At 44.9% G+C, this 16445-nt stretch overlaps 1 protein-coding gene across 3 annotated transcripts in view; it reads right to left on the bottom strand.

Moving 5' to 3' along the window:
• Nucleotides 1-1669: 1669 nt before the first annotated feature.
• The window catches only part of HIPK2 (homeodomain interacting protein kinase 2), a 137590-nt gene continuing 122814 nt past the window's right edge, over nt 1670-16445 (bottom strand). Inside the window, exons 12-15 of one of the 3 annotated variants that reach the window (XM_068944997.1) lie at nt 15998-16279; nt 5709-5956; nt 4540-4700; nt 1670-2770 (exon numbers count right to left, since the gene is read on the bottom strand). In XM_068944997.1, the coding sequence (XP_068801098.1) occupies nt 2303-2770; nt 4540-4700; nt 5709-5956; nt 15998-16279 (1159 nt within the window). In that variant the 3' untranslated portion in view covers nt 1670-2302. Of the gene's footprint in view, nt 2771-4539; nt 4701-5647; nt 5957-15997; nt 16280-16445 lie in introns of those variants that run through there. The other 2 variants (XM_068945003.1, XM_068945012.1) reach the window with 2 other exon arrangements.

Below are 16445 nucleotides of genomic sequence, written 5' to 3'. Positions count from 1 at the left end.
TGTCAACTTTTCCCACCTGAGAAAACCCTCTTCCTTATTGCCACCAAGGGAATGCATTCCTCCTCACTCTGCCAATGAACCTGCTATTTTCCAGCATCTTGTAAAATACTTAAATACTTCATGCTCTAGTTACAGGGAAATGTAGAGTGGAACTGAGCAGCCATGTGGACTTCAGCTTTCACAGAAACTTTTCATCCAACTCTTTTCTCTCCTTCCTCCCAAGACCGTACATATACGTGGGTATTCTAGAGACACTTCTGACTATCCATGCAATAGTGCAACTGCTGTTATCAGCAGAACTTCCCTCCTACCAAACCCAATTGTAGAAAAAGGCTCCCCTTAGAAACCTGTCAAAAGCAAAACCGCTTGGTGTTCCTTTGGCATGGAGGAGACACAGTAACAACGTGCTCTCTGCTTCAAGGGGACTCTACCACAGCAGGAAAACTTTCACAAAGTAGTTGAAAAGGGAGGAGGGGAAATCGATATTGTCACAACTATGCTACAGTAGGTATGGCCCAATGTCTTAAAATGCTCTCTTTTCACTTAAGAAACCTGAGTTTGACTCTCGCAACTGGATTTTCTCATGCTTGCTGTTGGACTTTACCCCCTTCCCTACCCTCTCACAGTGATGGATGTTGTGAGAGATGTTGGTAATGACTACTGTTTCCCCCTTTCATGGGCTAAAGTTTTGTTCCCAATTCACACATACAACCAGGACAACTTGACAGGCTGGATATTTCTAAAGCAAAGATGGAAGGCATCTATCCTTCTACTCCATGAAGAACATTAGCAAACAGCAGAATGAGAATTCAATTTCCCAGGAGGAAACTTGATATTTCAATAGGAAAGAAACAGACCAAGCCACAAACAAATCCTTAGACCCTTTGGAAGTCATGCTGGGTCTCACAACCAACCCGGTCACTTCCAGCCCATACAGTGTTAGACAAAACACCCAGACATATGCACTTCCAACCCCTACCAGCCTCCCCAACACCTTGTCAAGTGAGCTAAGATTGACAATATGGGGGAAAAAAAACACCACCAGAAGAAGAAAATCAGCAATAACAACCCCAAAAGAAAAAGAGCTGAGATTAAATTCCAACTAGCCTCAGTCAGTTTCTAGGAGTACCAGTGGAAGTAAACCCTTAAACCGCATCTGTAGTTCGGTAAGGCACTACGAGGGAATGATGTAAAACTAAGACTGTGACAGTTGTAATGGCTGTGCTGAGGAACACACCACAGAGAGAAGGCAGCATCTGCGCGCACACACACACACACACACACACACACACACACACACGCACGCACACACACATACATACATACCTGGACAATCACATTTGTTACATGCCTATGTTATATCACTTTTCTTTGTGCAATCACATTGAGGAATAGTCTATTGGTATCGTTGAAGTTCAACATAAAATAGTAAAAAGGGAGTATGACCTGTATAGTGCTACATTCTACCGGGGGCCAGCTAAAATGTCTCCTCCTATACTAAAACGGCTAGGGATTAAAAGGAAAATTTCCAAATAAAATAAAATGAAACTGAAATCCAGCATACATTATTAGAGCTCTTGTTTAGGAATAGCATTTCTCAGGGATTTATCCAGTGTATTCAAGGAAAGGGAAAACTACCCCATTGCTTCTCATCTTGACCAATGCTGTATGTTCTGTTTTGCCCACGGATGTTTAAGAGTATTAGCGTTAGATCAGAATTTAGAGCACTGGGACAACATCTTCCTCTCCTCCACCAGCCTCCCTTACCCGCTTCCTATTTCCATAAGAGACCCCAAATCTCATATATGTTTTGGGATACAGACCACTGCAAAGATGGGGCATAAACCCTTTGAAATTCTGGATAAATCCCTAATCCATATACCTACTGGATTAAAAACCTAATGGACTTCATTTTAGGTGTTCTGGACAACAAATTTCTAAATGTAGCTCACTACTGGATGAAAATAACCTTTAAAAGTCTATTGGTGAAGTTCTTCAAAACACAGGACCCTTCTGGAGGGTCCTTCTGCTTCTCTCTCTCTCTCTAGTTTGGTGCAGAATGGTTGGTTTTTGTGGTTTTATTTTTTTCTGTTCTTTTTTTCCATTTTCTTTTTTTTTAAATAAAAAGTGTAGAATTGGTTCTCCCTCTTCTTTCCTCTTTCTCGCTTCTTCCTTAAAGTCTCCTTCGTTCAAGTTTCATGCGAGCCTCCCATTGCATTGCTAGTTTGTCATGTTCTTCAGTACAAAAGCAGCCGCCTCACTCCCTCGTGATGGGTGTGTCTCTTGCTCCTTATTCCAGTGTTTAGATGTAAGGGTACTGGTTGACCTTGGTGGGGCTCAATGGGTATCCAGTGTAGACTGTGGAGGCTGGAGAAGCACTGATATAGGTCTGATGGGCAAACTGAGCCTGGTATTGACTCGGGTGAATGGTGGGTGAGGGCAAAACGCGCGGGCCCATACTGACAGGGACCTGGTGGACGATGCTGGCGGGGTAGGTGGTGTGCTGCACAGCATGCCGTGCAGACCCTTGGGAGGCCACCAGGTGAGCAACGGTGCCCGTGGAGCCCAGTGCAGCGGGGGCGGTGTATGTGTAGAGGTGGGGTTGGGTGGGCAGGTGAGCAGCGGCAGCCGCAGCCAAGTGAGGATGAACTGTACCATGGCTGGGACTATTGTGAGGGAAAGAGTACGGGGCCTGAGCTATCGTTGGAGTGATGTAGGCTTGCTGTCTCCGGTGGCTCCCTGTGCGATCGGTTGTGATGTGCTGCTGGGCCTGGATAAAGACAGTAACAGTCAAAGGCAGTTACAAGACAAGAGACAGCTCTTTACATCTTTGGTGGTGCCTGGGAGCCTCCCTCCAAAACCAAGGCGGCCTCAGGAAACTCCCCTGCGCTCCTCCTGACACCCTCAGCATCACTACAATCCTCCACAATCTTCCCTTGGAAATAGGGGATGGCAGAGGATCCCTCCCAGGCCTAGGATGACCCTGTAGTTTCACACATTCACCAAAATGGCCCCCAGGAGGACAGCAGAGTCCCCCACTTTGAGCCACAATCAGCTACCATGAAGACCCAACCACGGATGCCCGGGTCCACACAATGTCTTCCGCAAGTCCAGGTACTCAAGACAACACACGGCTTTTGTTAGTGAACTCACTGCTGAGGAAACGTGCTGCACTGAGAGTTCAGGGGAATGAAGGTAACTAATTATTTCTGGAACCAGCAATGTATTTTTGTTCAGTTTTGGTCTTTGCTTTCATCATTTCCCTGACTACTACAATGACTGTTATTTTTTAAAGACAAAAACCTCAGTCGGATCAGATCCTAAAGGTGCCTGGTACCCTCATGTAATCAGCTCTAATTACTTGAGCACAGGCAACTTCTTGCAGCAGGAGAGGAATAATACTCTTTTTCAGAGATTTTCTAAGGGTTTTTTTTTTTTTTTTTTGCATTGCACAATAGTGTCAAAGAGTTTTCTCAGTCACTTGTAATTATGGTGTAGTCAGAGTATTAAACAATCAATAAAACAGGAATTAGAAGACAAGAAGGGCAGTGTTCCATATTATTTCCTTCTATTTTTCCAAACTTCTTCATCCTCCTCCTAAGTACTCCCTGTGCTGTCACTGCGGTCTAAAATATGGAAGTCACACTCCTCCCTTAGAAACAGCATCTCACCCGCTTCCTCCATTTTCACTCACTTTTATTTCAAATGAGTTTAATATTTTTCCTTTTCAACTAAATTTTGAGGAAGAAGGAGCATTTCCCCTCCCTTCCGCAAAGATTTTTTTTTAAATCGGTTCTGCTTATATCCAGCTCTGAATTCAAACCCGCATTGTTCTCTGAGCTTTCCAGACTTTCTTCTCCTGAAATGTGGACAGCTTTGCTGTAACTTCCCTACTCCCATTAGCTCACCCCAGAGAGAGACGGGCCCCAGGTGCAGTATGTGAAAAGGACATTATTTACTGAAGCTCCTAGGGAGCCCCCTGGGTGTTTCAGTCACCTGCACGCTGTCAAGTAGTGGGATTTGCCTAGATCTCAGCCCAGATTTATCATGGAATAGATCAAACTCATTACTTGACATCAGGTCATGTATATGTATAGAGGCTCAGCTTTTGCTTGTCACATCTGACTGGGGACCTCTCCCAATCTTGCAGCCAGACTGATGCACTCCCTTCACTTTAAAGATACTCTCCCCACAGTCATCTGTAACTAGGGAGAAGTCAGACCTTCCTACACGGTTCTGTTCCACTCCTTTGTATCTGAACCACAGCATCTCTTGCATTATTCCCACTCACGCTGTTGGATCATCTGACTTCAAAATAAGTCAGTAAGTGTACTGCCAGCCCCCTCAGAGGTGGGATCAGCACTGCCTCTCCTGCCTGAACTAGAGGATCAAGATCTGCGGTAAAGTTAAAACAAGCTGATCAGACTCCAGACAGAGCCCAACTATCATTCGGCTGGAACAGGACAGGGCACGCTGGTGTAGCAGTGGGTTATGTCTTGATGATGCACTGCCAAAATCTCTCTATCTAGGCTTACTTACCTGGCTTAGATTAAGAGGCTGCTGCTGCTGGAAATGTGCTCCTGGTCGCTGCTGCCTATAGGCAACGGCTCCAGACGAGCTCCCTGAAGAGTGACCGCTGGTGGAGGTCACGGTGCTGGAGGACTTGGACTTGTAGGAGGATGAGTGGTGACTGGTGGTGACTGTGCCAGGAAAGGAAACACATTTGTAGCTTACATCACATTCTTTAATTGATCACCCTACCTTTTCCTCACTGAATCTCCTCCAGTGTGCCTTTTGGGAGGAGACATACAACAGAGGCAGGATAAGAAAATGGTCTCTCTTAATTAACAGAATACCACAGCAGTGTTTCATAAACATTGGCCAGCCTGTTATCCTAGAGGTAGCCACACAGACCTGATATCTGGACCCCAAACTGGCCCTGGAGAAGGCTCTACAGATCCTTCAGAAGCGTCAGGAACTGTTCTGCCAGGAGAACTGTAAGATGCAGGTCCCAAAGACAGGCAGGAAAGTATAGTGTGCACAGCACAAAAAGGCCCTGGCTCAGCTGACCTCACCGTGAGTAGGCAGGGAGGGAGGAGGTGCTAGTGGGGAACTCACCCCCCTGAGCCCTCGTGTTCACCAACACTGCGTCAAACGGAAGTACTGCCAGGTAGCTCAGAGCTAATTGCCTCAGGCCAAACTTTTACCATAAACCCCTTTTCAACATATGATACTACCTACAATTGCAGAGGCTCCGCATGACCAAACCTCATCTGTCCAGTAATGAAGATCCTGGGGAAAAGTTCTCCCCAGAAATGAAAAAAAGGTTTGGATGAAAATGCACATGTGTTTTCAATCTTTTACCCATATTAAAGTAAACCTACGGAAAGGCAAGGCAGGAAAGGTTCACACTTGCTTTTGGAAGCCTTTTATGTCAAATGCTGAACTAAAGGCTTCATTCTGTTCTTGGATTATTACAAAGTATCTGGGAATGACACTTGCCCCCGTGACTCCTGAGTGTACCAGGGTACATTAATAATGCAGTATGGCTCCCAAGAACAGATGTGTCACTTGAGAGAAGGGCAGGAGCACGGTTTCTTTGGAAAACAAAACAAACAAACAAATAAAATGAAACCGAACAATGAGATTCTTCCAAGATAAATCATTTATTTCTTACTAATTTTCTTGACGGAAGAGGTGCAATTTACCTGGTGCCAGGCTATCACACTCTACCAACACCTCACTGGCCTGGGTTTTCAGTGGTGGCACGATGATCGTTCGGGGGTTCCCACTGCAGTGAGTCTCTGGAACCCCTTTGGTGTCGTAGGTGTTCCCGTTGTTCTGCCCTGCGCGATGCTGCACTGCGTAAGGGCTGTTGTTGCTGGAGGAATCGGAGTAGGGGGAATCATGCACAGTGACACAGCTGATGACGTTCTTCCTTTGCTTGGACAAGGTGCTGAAACACAAGCATACAACAGGAGAGAGTGAATGGGCAATGATCATTTCAGAAGCCACCAGAAGACTCTGTTCGCAGCTGGCTAGCTTTGTAAAGGTAGAGCGTACCCTTAAGTCCTTTGCCGGATAAAGGCCTTTTAAGCTAAATCCTAGGCTTCAAAACTCACTCGTTGCTATTCCAGGAAAGCCTTCACGGAGGTCAAGGAGTGAGTAAGACATTGTGGATAGATCTTACATTCACACTGCTTAGAATAGCACTGAACCAGACTGCCAGATTTATTTTCAGACTGCTTTTTATATATGTGTGCAGTAGAGGCCCAGCAGTTATACTATACTTTGTTGCAAGTCTCACCACCCACACAAAAATGTGGCGGTTTCTCCCAGCCTTCCAGCAATGATTTAATAATAGATGCTACAAATTTTCACGATTAAATCCCATGAATTCACAAAATATACTCCATTCTATTTACTAATACAGTACAATGGGCATATATTTTCAATAAATGTTTGAAACTGAGAAATGAATGAAGAAAAAATGAGCAAAGTATATATTGCCATATAGAATCTTTTGGTTTTCTTTCCTTCCTCTGAATAAGCAATGGGTCTCCCTACTCTAGTGTGAATCATCAAGGTCCCGCTGTAGCTAATCTATCTATGACATCAAAGAAGTGATTAAAAAGGAACATCAACACTTCCAAGATTAGTGCTAGAAGTTCATTAGACTAGACTGCATGAGTACAATTGGGATTTGCTCCGCTATTGTGTCTAATTATTCCTGATGGTTTCTCCTTCCTGTTATGGGCTTGTTTAGAGAGAAAAAGAGAGAGCAAAAAAGAGGAGGGAGAAAGGGGGATGGTGAAGATTTGCTTAAATGGCTCATATCCTTGACAGTGCACAGACCCTGACTACAGAAAATAGCTGCTATGTTTCACTGATTGCATTATGTTGTTATGGCAACTGAAGTTTTAAAAATGATGAAAAGAAATGGATAGCCCATAAAAAGCTAAGTAATTAGGCTTAATGGTAGAAACAGCCCCAACAGGAGCAGGAATGCCATGGAGAGAAAGGAATACATCTCCTAACTTCTAGAATGCACACTTAAAAAAGAGGGAGTTCCCTTTCTCATGGAGCCTCATCTCTGTTCTCTCACTGTGGCACGTCCAGTCCAGAGACGAGCTGGTTATTCTGTTCTTGGCCCGCGGCAGGGCAGTTCGTGTCTGCTCACAGCAAGGCCACTTACCCAGGGAAAGGAAGCAAGTGGAGCAGACACCAAGAGCAGTTTGCTTTCAAGGACATTTTTTCCTCGTGTACTTCCCACAGCGCTAGAAGGGAGTGCTGGTGGGTTCACTGCAGCCTGTCTGTGTGCAAGCCTCTCCCCCAGCATTCACAAGCTGCCACACACCACCTCACTCCCAGGACTTGTGACTGAAAAGCTGTCTCTCCCACTAAATAACGCATCAGGGTGCTGCATTCACGAACAAGCTACCATCACACAGACTTTTCCTGGGCTAACATCATGGGATCCTGGGTGTCCCAAAGAGGATACAAGGCACTTGTTCCTCTAGGCACTTGTGAAAAAAGCACAGTGAGAAGCCCCTGTTGTCCTAAAGCATTGCCCCTTGAAACAGAGAAGGCAGAGAAGGAGCAGAAGCTGTTAGGGACAATGTTATTGCACAGGAGTCTGGAAGCTGAATGCAGTCCTTGCAGGAGCAGGGGTCTTTCGGATGGGGAATCGGCTTATGGTGGCAAAACTCTGTATTGTGGCATTCCACAAGGAGGCAGAGAGCGCTGGATTAGAAGTGAAAAGAACAACAGCGTATCTCAGATGGACCATCTATTTGAAGAAAGAGGTAGCAGTTTGGATATGGCGATAAAAAAAGAATATTAAGCCAATAAAAATGACTAATACTGCATCAATATTCCTCTCTCCTTCAATAGAAATGCCTGTAATCACACGTTTATGAATATCCATACTGCTTGCCCTTTGCAACTACCCTTGGCTGCCAGTTGGGAGGAGATATATATTCTCTACCTCTGACAGTTATTACATTTTATAAAGAAAATTCAAGTCACTAAACAGTTTCTTGACAACTGATAAGGTCTAGTTTCTTTTACAGCCCCTTACATAAGGGGCTTAGCTGCAGAACTGGAAATACTTGCTCTTGGCTGATACTTGACATAGGAAAGGCTGAGCTGTAAAGCTGGAAGGTTATTTGTCTGTGAGAGCTGAGCTACTTACTATTGTTTTAGAATGGGCATATTTTTCACCAATTCGGTTGAGGGATTGTCAAAGCAGGGATCATGCGGAGTCTTATTCAAAAAGTTAAAGCTCATTGGTTACAAAAAGAAAATCAAACAAATTTGTTAGGTTAAACAAATAAATGACTCAAACCCCAAACCCTTCAGGAGAAAGGGACTCAGGCAGGATATTAAACTCATTTTATAGATGGGAAACTGAGAAGGACCAGAGCTGTGGTCCTGCCAGCCCTTACACAAGTGCTTAGTGCTACTAAGCGTCGTTCCACTGAAGTCAGCTGGACTATTCCCAGTAACAGAGCTCAAGCACGTGGGTAAACATTTGCAGGATTAGGGCCTACGCGATTAGCCTCTCGATTCAGCAGGCTGCATCATTTCAAGCGCATGAGCAGTCCCATTGAAAGCAGCTGGATTTTTTTTTTTTTTTTCTTCAGGAAAGGTAACAACTGCAGTCAATGTTAGAGAACACAGAGAAGTCAATTGGGACTATTCACACGCTTAGAGCTAGGCACCTGCTGTACCACAGCCTGCCTGAGAGATTAAGGGTGGAGATTTCAAGAGCATCAAAGGCCCAACTCATGCTGAAAATCAGTTGATTCATAGGCTTAAAGTTACACGTTGTGCTGAAATGGGGGCTTTTGAAAATTCAATCCAGAAGAACTAGCGTTTGCCCTTCTAGCTAGCCAGCAACCGCCTCATTCCAGCTGCCTCCGAGGGCTCAGCTGCTCTCCCTGCCTTGCACTAAAGCAAATTATTTGTGTGGGGTCCAGGTTGACATATCGACTTCCCTGCTCACAAACTATCAGGACTGAGAGCTTTCACCTGTTGACACCGCACTTGACTACTCAGCAAGCTTACTGTATTCCTGTAACTCAGCCACAGCTTTTGGGGATGTTTGTGCTTACACAGAAAAATACCATTAAAAGTCTTGCCCCCGTCCTATTAAGCCTACTGCAACGCTGGTAATTGCTTTCCCTCCTGCAAGCTCAGTAGCAGCAGCAGACATGATTTAGTAGCGTTGAGAGTCAGCATGGGCTCCTGGTCAGCTTGTGTGCCTGCCAGCGTTATGTGGGTAGGTGTACCTTAATTCTCCAAGGGAGGGAAGGGGGAAGATTGCCAAAGTGGCATCAAGTTCATCTACACAAACTGAAAAGCAGTAAGTCAGGAAGGCTTTTTAACCCTTAGAGGCTGGAGCTTTGTCCTCCCTTTCACAACAGCAGCTGGAAAAATAAGCACTACTTTGTAAGCTCATTATTTATTTATGAGCTGTAGCCCTTTCCCACCCTGTCCTGAAGGGCTTGTTCTCAAACTCAAGCCACAAAACAATTCATGGCTGTCCGACGTGGCGACACAGAGCACAGCCATGCTCTTGAACACCCACAGGCGGCTCTCAGCTCTCTATGCCTTTTACTGGCCTCATGAGAGTGCAGGGGAAAGACGTGGGTCCCCATTCCCCACAGCACGGCAAGATTTCCATGGCGGGAGGAAAGGGAAGGTACTCTGTGCACAGGCACAGGGCAAGAAACTAGGGTGGACATCCGAGGTACTATAAAGGGGAAGGTGTCGGGGACAGACATCGAGAAGCTCAGTGTGACAGAGGAAAATAAAGAGAAGAAGATGCTGAATTACCTGTTGAAACAACTTTGAAACCCTCTATATAACCAAGCACAAGGACAGGGACAACAGCACTTGTAACAAAGCAGTTTAAGAGGAGATAATTCCTACTTGCTGAAGGCCCAGCCCTCAAGCTTGCTGTGTGACAGCATTTCATGAACAGGATCTTTTTCCCTGCATATCCCAAGTTCCATCAGAGTCCCAGAAAAAACAAATGGAGTCAAGTGGGCACAGTTCTTAGCGTGTGCCTCACCCACAGAGATACAAATCTTGTACAGGTGGCTGAAGTGACAGCAACACAAGCTTTCAATGCTCAAGGTCACTAAGTCAGCCTCCTAGTTTGGAGAAAGAAGGTAGCTATCCCACAGATGTGCCTTTCAGCGGGTGTGCATGCACACCACAGTAGGCTAGCTTCACATCGCGTCACAAGAATTATGTTCCAGGTCTCTGAAAACTCCGCAGCATGCACGCCTTTGAGTTTTTTGTTGCTTCAGAATAAACCACCTATTCGGAGAAAGTATAGAGTCAGCCAACAAAAACTCACACTACGACTGCAATCTATCTCTTCATACTGAAACCTTATGCCGTGCGTAGCTCAGGGTTGAGAACATACCCCTCTCTCCTCAGGTCAACCTCTATCCAGAGCTGCTAATCCGCTCTCACCCTTCTTTGTGAATTCTGCAGAACTGCCGTGTTTGTGATGGGAAGAAATATTCATCTAATACTACACCAAGGCCATTTTATTAGGCTATACAGCACATGCTGTAGGGATTTGAGTCACATACAGACAACGGCTTAGCAGGTTGCAAAGGTCCTGCTGCTGAAGGTTTGCTGACAGAGCTACTGCCTACCTCTGTTATTTTAAGTATTAGTTGTATGCTGGTGTGTCTTTGGGAGATGGAGGACAGCAATCATACCCTTTTTATCAGCTGACTGTGGTTAGTCAATGCATTGCTATGCACAGTGAGTGTATTATGTGCAGCATAACATTGCCACAATAGGCTAGATGTCAAAGGAGAATTATAAATGGCATTTTTGCCCGCCTCCCCCAAACACATATCAGCAAACGGGCAGACCTCCAGCAAAACACCTGGCTTGTGCCTGCCAGCGATTTCCCCATATAAGAGGAATGTCCTCTGACGCACCTTCCACCACCACTGCAACACAACGTGAATAAGCTAAATAACTACTCGCATCAGCTGACGCTCCAGAAAAAGGTAAGACTCAAACAGAGACCTCACTGTATATTTTATCATCTTAAAAAAAAAAAAAAAAAAAAAAGCAGGACTTTTGTACCAGTGAAGATGGCCAATGAGGCACTTACTCAGTATGCCCATGCAACAGCTGCGGTCAGTCTTTCTTGCCTAGAAAGACAGTGATTGCTGTGAGGATCCCATAAGGAGTTATACTGGAGGGGTGTTATTTAAGATGCCAGCAGGGATATAGCAGACAGCAGGGAAGTGAGAGGATCTCCTGCCTCTTTGGGGTGGAAGCACTGTCCTTTCCCACCTCAAGACCACCTACCTCAAGGCCATCATTGCTTTAGTTCAAGAACACAGTCACATTGTTCTTGGTTGCTGCACTTGTTGCTTGGGACAGAGAGTCATACAGACAATGGGTGCCTCCCCTGGATCCTTTCCACCCCTTCATCCTGCCAGGCTCAGCCACGCTGCCCTTGGCAGCATGTGGAAATATCTCCCTGCTGCAGGCTCTGCCAGCCCAGGCGTGCATGCTGTGTTGCAGGAGCATGCACGTTCTCTCCCTCCCTCCCTCTTATCCATAATTTAGTCATCCCGAGATGCACTTGTGCCTCTCCGTTCTGTATTGAAGTTGCTGCTTTATTTTTCTCCACTTCTTAGCTTCAGAAATATTTAATCAAGGGAAGATTTATATTTAAACCACTGTACGATGTGAAGGTGCAGGCTGGGGAGTACTTAACCAAGTGGCCAGTTGCTGATATTTGCTTTGACTATTGCGACTGCAGTTGCACTGTTGGTCTCTCTGTCTGTCTGCTTGACTTTCTTACTAGAGCACTTTGGTAGAAAAACTTTGAGGAATACATTTATAAGAAAACTGTCATGTCTGTGCTTTGTTTTTGCCCTCCTAAGTCCTTTACGGATAACAGTTAGACCCAAAGTCTTCTTTCCAGAATAAATAATATTCAGGATATAACTTTACAGCACAGCAGTGAACATCTCTTTGACCTACAGAATCTCTTTGTAAAGGACGCTGAACTGAGAGTCGAATAATCCACTGCTGACAAACAAACAGGGCCATGAAATAGTTTCCTGTCCATTTAATGGCTTGTGTATGTACAATTTTTTCTACTTTCTACAGGACAAAAAGTCAAATGGAAAACCTTGTGGATATCAGAAACAAGGTAAGACTGGTTTCATTCAGTCAAAATGTTCCTTTTTCATTTTGATCATATTAAAATTTATGGTACCCACTATTTTCTTACATTATGACAGGAAAAATAAAAGGAATCAAAAAATAGAAGTCTTCCCCTTAAAAATATTTTCCTCCCTTAAAAAAAAAAAAAAAAAAGTCCAAACAGACCTCTTTGCAATTTTGAAATTTCCCTAGATTTCACTATGTCGGAGCTGTTACTATAAAATCTCCATGCATCTTGCAAAAATCCCCGGTTTTGACGAGCTGGCAGTTTTAATGAAAAATGTGGGCCCTGAAAAACACTGAGCATTTCTCCGAGGACAGTCCCTGTTGAAGCTACTGAAGGTCCCTCCTCTGCACTTTCGCCCCAGGCTGCTAGGGTGGGGGCCCAGTAGGTGGCCCTCTTGGACAAGGCTCGGCAGTAAGTCTCCCAGAGCCCACCTCGCGGGACTTCCCCAGCAGCTCCTGAGAAAGCAGGACCTCACCATTTTTAGATGACTATTGGTTTTAAACAGGTTACACCAAACTACCCCAATGACAGTGCAAAACACACACGAGCAAGAATGAGCAAAGTGCTGGAGTGCCGGCTGGTGAGCTCGTAAACATCCCACTTAACATCTGCGTTTTTCATTAGGTAAAGGAAAATTCTGCCCATATCACACAGGATTCTTCAGATTTTTCTTTCACTAGTAAAAATATTGCATCTCCTGCACTAGAAAAGCTCTCTCTGCTGCTCTGGCATTACAAAAAGGCTTTTCTGTCAGAGTAAATCCAAACTGTAGGGCTCCTTTACTGCACTAGCAGTATCTTACTGTATCAGCATTACCAGTCTTTTCTAAAGTGAGACTTATGAACTCTCATATCGTTGAAGGATCTACTTCTCACAAAGCAGGTAGCTCTAATCTCTCTTAACTGAGCAATTCGTGCAATAAAAATTTTTGGTCTCACAGGTCAAAGAGAAATTTCTAGTCCCACAGAAAGTAAAAAAAGGAAGTCTTGTGGCAAATTCAGGAGCTGATCCAACTTAATGAAGCTAATGCAAAGATACCACTGGTATCAATAGGATGGGATCAGGCTGTAAATTTTGATTCATCTATCAACAACCATATTATTTCCGTATTCTGACCTAGAAAATCTAGCATTGTTAGGATGTCACCAATAATGAATTTCAATTTATTCCTTATTTTTCAGCCCCAGACAACAGCTATTGCCCAATAGGGCAATATTTGCATAAATATGGGTGAGACTGCATTCTTTGCACAGTTTCATTTTAGCCTCAGTTGCAGATCCTGAACATTTGGGCACTGATTACTTCACTGTCACTCCCATTTTTCTTGGGGGACAAAAAAATCCATGAGGTACTTTCCTAAATCTGACGCACTTTCAACTGGAAAAACCCTCATCTTTGGCAGGGGCCAAATTTATTGGTATTAAATGCTGACACAGCTGCTTTGGCTAAAAGCTACCCTCTTTTACACCAGCTGAGAATCTGGCCTGAAGCATGTCCAGGTCAAAAGGCTCTGAACAAGCTGATTTCACTCTCCCTGAGACTGTAACCAAAAATTCTCATTCTGGACATGCTGTTTTCCGTTTGTATCTCTGTCCCTAATTCACTACTCACTCTGGTTATATATACACAGACAATTTAACTCATTCTGGAATTCCAAAATGTGCCTTAGAACAGGCTATGTCCATGCAAAATGTCTCTACATTGCTTAGAAATTAAATCTAGCACTTAAGCTTTGGCCTTCCAGGAATGCTGTAGTCCTGGCACTCTGTATAGATACGCCATATGGATATAAAAAGTAGCCAGGGATCTGATCCCAGGCAGGAACGTGTCCTGAATATGCTTCAGTCATAGGAGACAGTTTGTTTATATAAGTCTGGCTCCTGGGACTACTTTGCTAACCCCTCTGCAAACCTTGCCCAAACATTTAAATACCCCCAAACTCCCAACTTCATTTCCAGACCTTTTCCAGAACTTTGTTCTATCTGTCTCCCTGAAGAGGTGCTAAGTGAAGAAACTGGTCAGATGGCAGCAAAGTTGAGGCTGAGGAGACAACTGTCGGCTAAAGTGGTTGCAGGATCACAGCTCTTTCCCTCACCCCTCTCTGGGCCAAGATGATACACAAGCAGTAAGTAAAAGTACTTGCACATAATCTTCCTGAAGGCACTTCCGGACTGGCACCATCAGTGGGTAAACATGCTTGCAAATAGCTCCCCTGACCCTTGGGATACCTGCCATCTCACGTTGCCCAACCTTACAACCCTAGTTTTCTATGTCTCTTTTGTCCTTCTTTTCTCATAAGAGCCCTGAGAGGTGGGGCTCCTTATTTCTAACGCACCTGTCTTCTGCTCTGACCTTTATTCAGCCCTTTCTGGAAATATACTTTCTGCTGGGATACCAACCAACATCTGCCTACCAAACAAAGGAGTACTGTAACAATCTTTTTTTACAGTGAAGTATGCAACACTGTCCCATCATCAACACATCTTATAACGATTCCTTCCATGGCAAGCTCGAATCTGAGAGGCACTGAGCTCTTACTGCCCAGCTTGAGTTAATTGCTAGGGGAAAGGGGAATGAAAAACTGAGGCTGCTGGTGGGAGGAATTTGAAAATTACAGCCCTAGATGCCTGAATCGTATGGTGTTTCTCTTTACAGATTTGCAGCTCCTTGAGGCCAAGTGCATCTCATCTGTTCTGTGCACATTTTCAGTGTTCCGCATATCACTGCGGCGCACAGATGCAGAGATACAGATAGATGTCTCCAATGATTAAAGGAAAAGCATGTCCTAAACAAAAAAAGAAGCTAATTCTCTCTTGACAATATTAGAAGGATAAGGTTAGCAGATTCCCAGCTCAGTCACCAACGTAAAGATGGTATAATTATTCAGCTGTTTGTTAGCAAGGCTGCTTCTCCACAACTTATAAAACAGAGTGACATAGTGAGACCGACATCAGATGGGAAACCTAGAGTGCACGTCTGTGATGAAAGGTGCTGAAAAGACAGTCTTGGAGAATGAAGTCCTCTCTCATCCATAGTACGTGATCAGTAATGGCAGCTGTCCTGTGGCTTGCTCTTCACTGATTTGGGAGAGCCAGTTCTCCGAGGAGCAAACTCAGTCCCCACAGCCTTTATATCCTCATCTATGCCTCTCTGTAGAGTCAGTCAAAAGCCAATTTATCTCACTTACGACAAGACTTGAGGGATGTTTTGGCAATACAATCAGAACTGAACAACCTCCCCCCCCCCAACGTATTGACTGTTATTAAGTGTTTACGACACAACCATTAACTGTTTTCAGGACCTTTTTATGGAAATTGCCACATATAGAAAGTGTCATTTAATGCTCTTCACAGACGCTTGGATCACTTCGAAAGAGAACAGGCAATTTTAAACTACCTCCCCTCCAAGCCCTTATTTGTGTCTTTGTTTTAAATAGCTATCTGACTTAAAGGGGCTCATTACCATCACATCTCTAAAGTCTCCTTTCAACAGTCCTGTGAGAGAGAGAAAACTATTATTTCCTCTAACAGATGAGGAACTGGGGCACAGAGAGACTGTGACCGTCTGCAAGCTCACACGGCAACTGTACCGCACAGTAGGGAATGGCACCTAGGTCTGCAGAGTCCCCATCTTAGCCTCCCCATCGCCTTTCCTCTCAAAGCAAAGATGATCCGGGTGCTGAGATCCAGCATTAACTCCTGGGACTCAACAGCATTTCTCTGCCTCTGCTTCTTTCCCATCCACACACAGAAGAGCTGAGCTGCTGCTCACCTGGTGGGCGCATGCTTCTGCTCCTCCTCTTCATCTGTGTCGCTGCTGATAGTGATGACACTCACTGCGGGGCTGGGGGTGTCGGGAATGATTATCGTCTGCCGCTGCCGCTCCCGAGTGGTGCTGGTCGCCACGTCACCCCAACCGCATGTGACGGAGGTGCTGCAGGCAGGGCTGTTGTGCACCATGGCACAGCGAGGAGGGGTGTTTTCCTTCACTCGTTTGGATCGCTGAGGCGAGCTGATGGACTGAGAGGATGAAACTTCATAGGTGGATGTGTTTCTGGAGATGAAAAAGGCAGTTAGTTGGTTAAAACTCAGGCTGCTTAGTCGCCCTGTTGCCATGGCTTTTGATTCCTGGCCTCTGATTCTGTCACACTGATTTATGGGGTCTGGAAAAACTGCAGAATTGGCACAGTCACCTCTTCAAAGGACAGAATGCCTCACGT

This window comes from Struthio camelus, chromosome 1 (assembly GCF_040807025.1).
Source record: "Struthio camelus isolate bStrCam1 chromosome 1, bStrCam1.hap1, whole genome shotgun sequence".
Taxonomy (NCBI): Eukaryota; Metazoa; Chordata; class Aves; order Struthioniformes; family Struthionidae; genus Struthio; species Struthio camelus.
The sequence above is the reverse complement of the archived record's forward strand: the minus strand, read 5'-3'. Positions and strand labels throughout refer to the sequence as shown.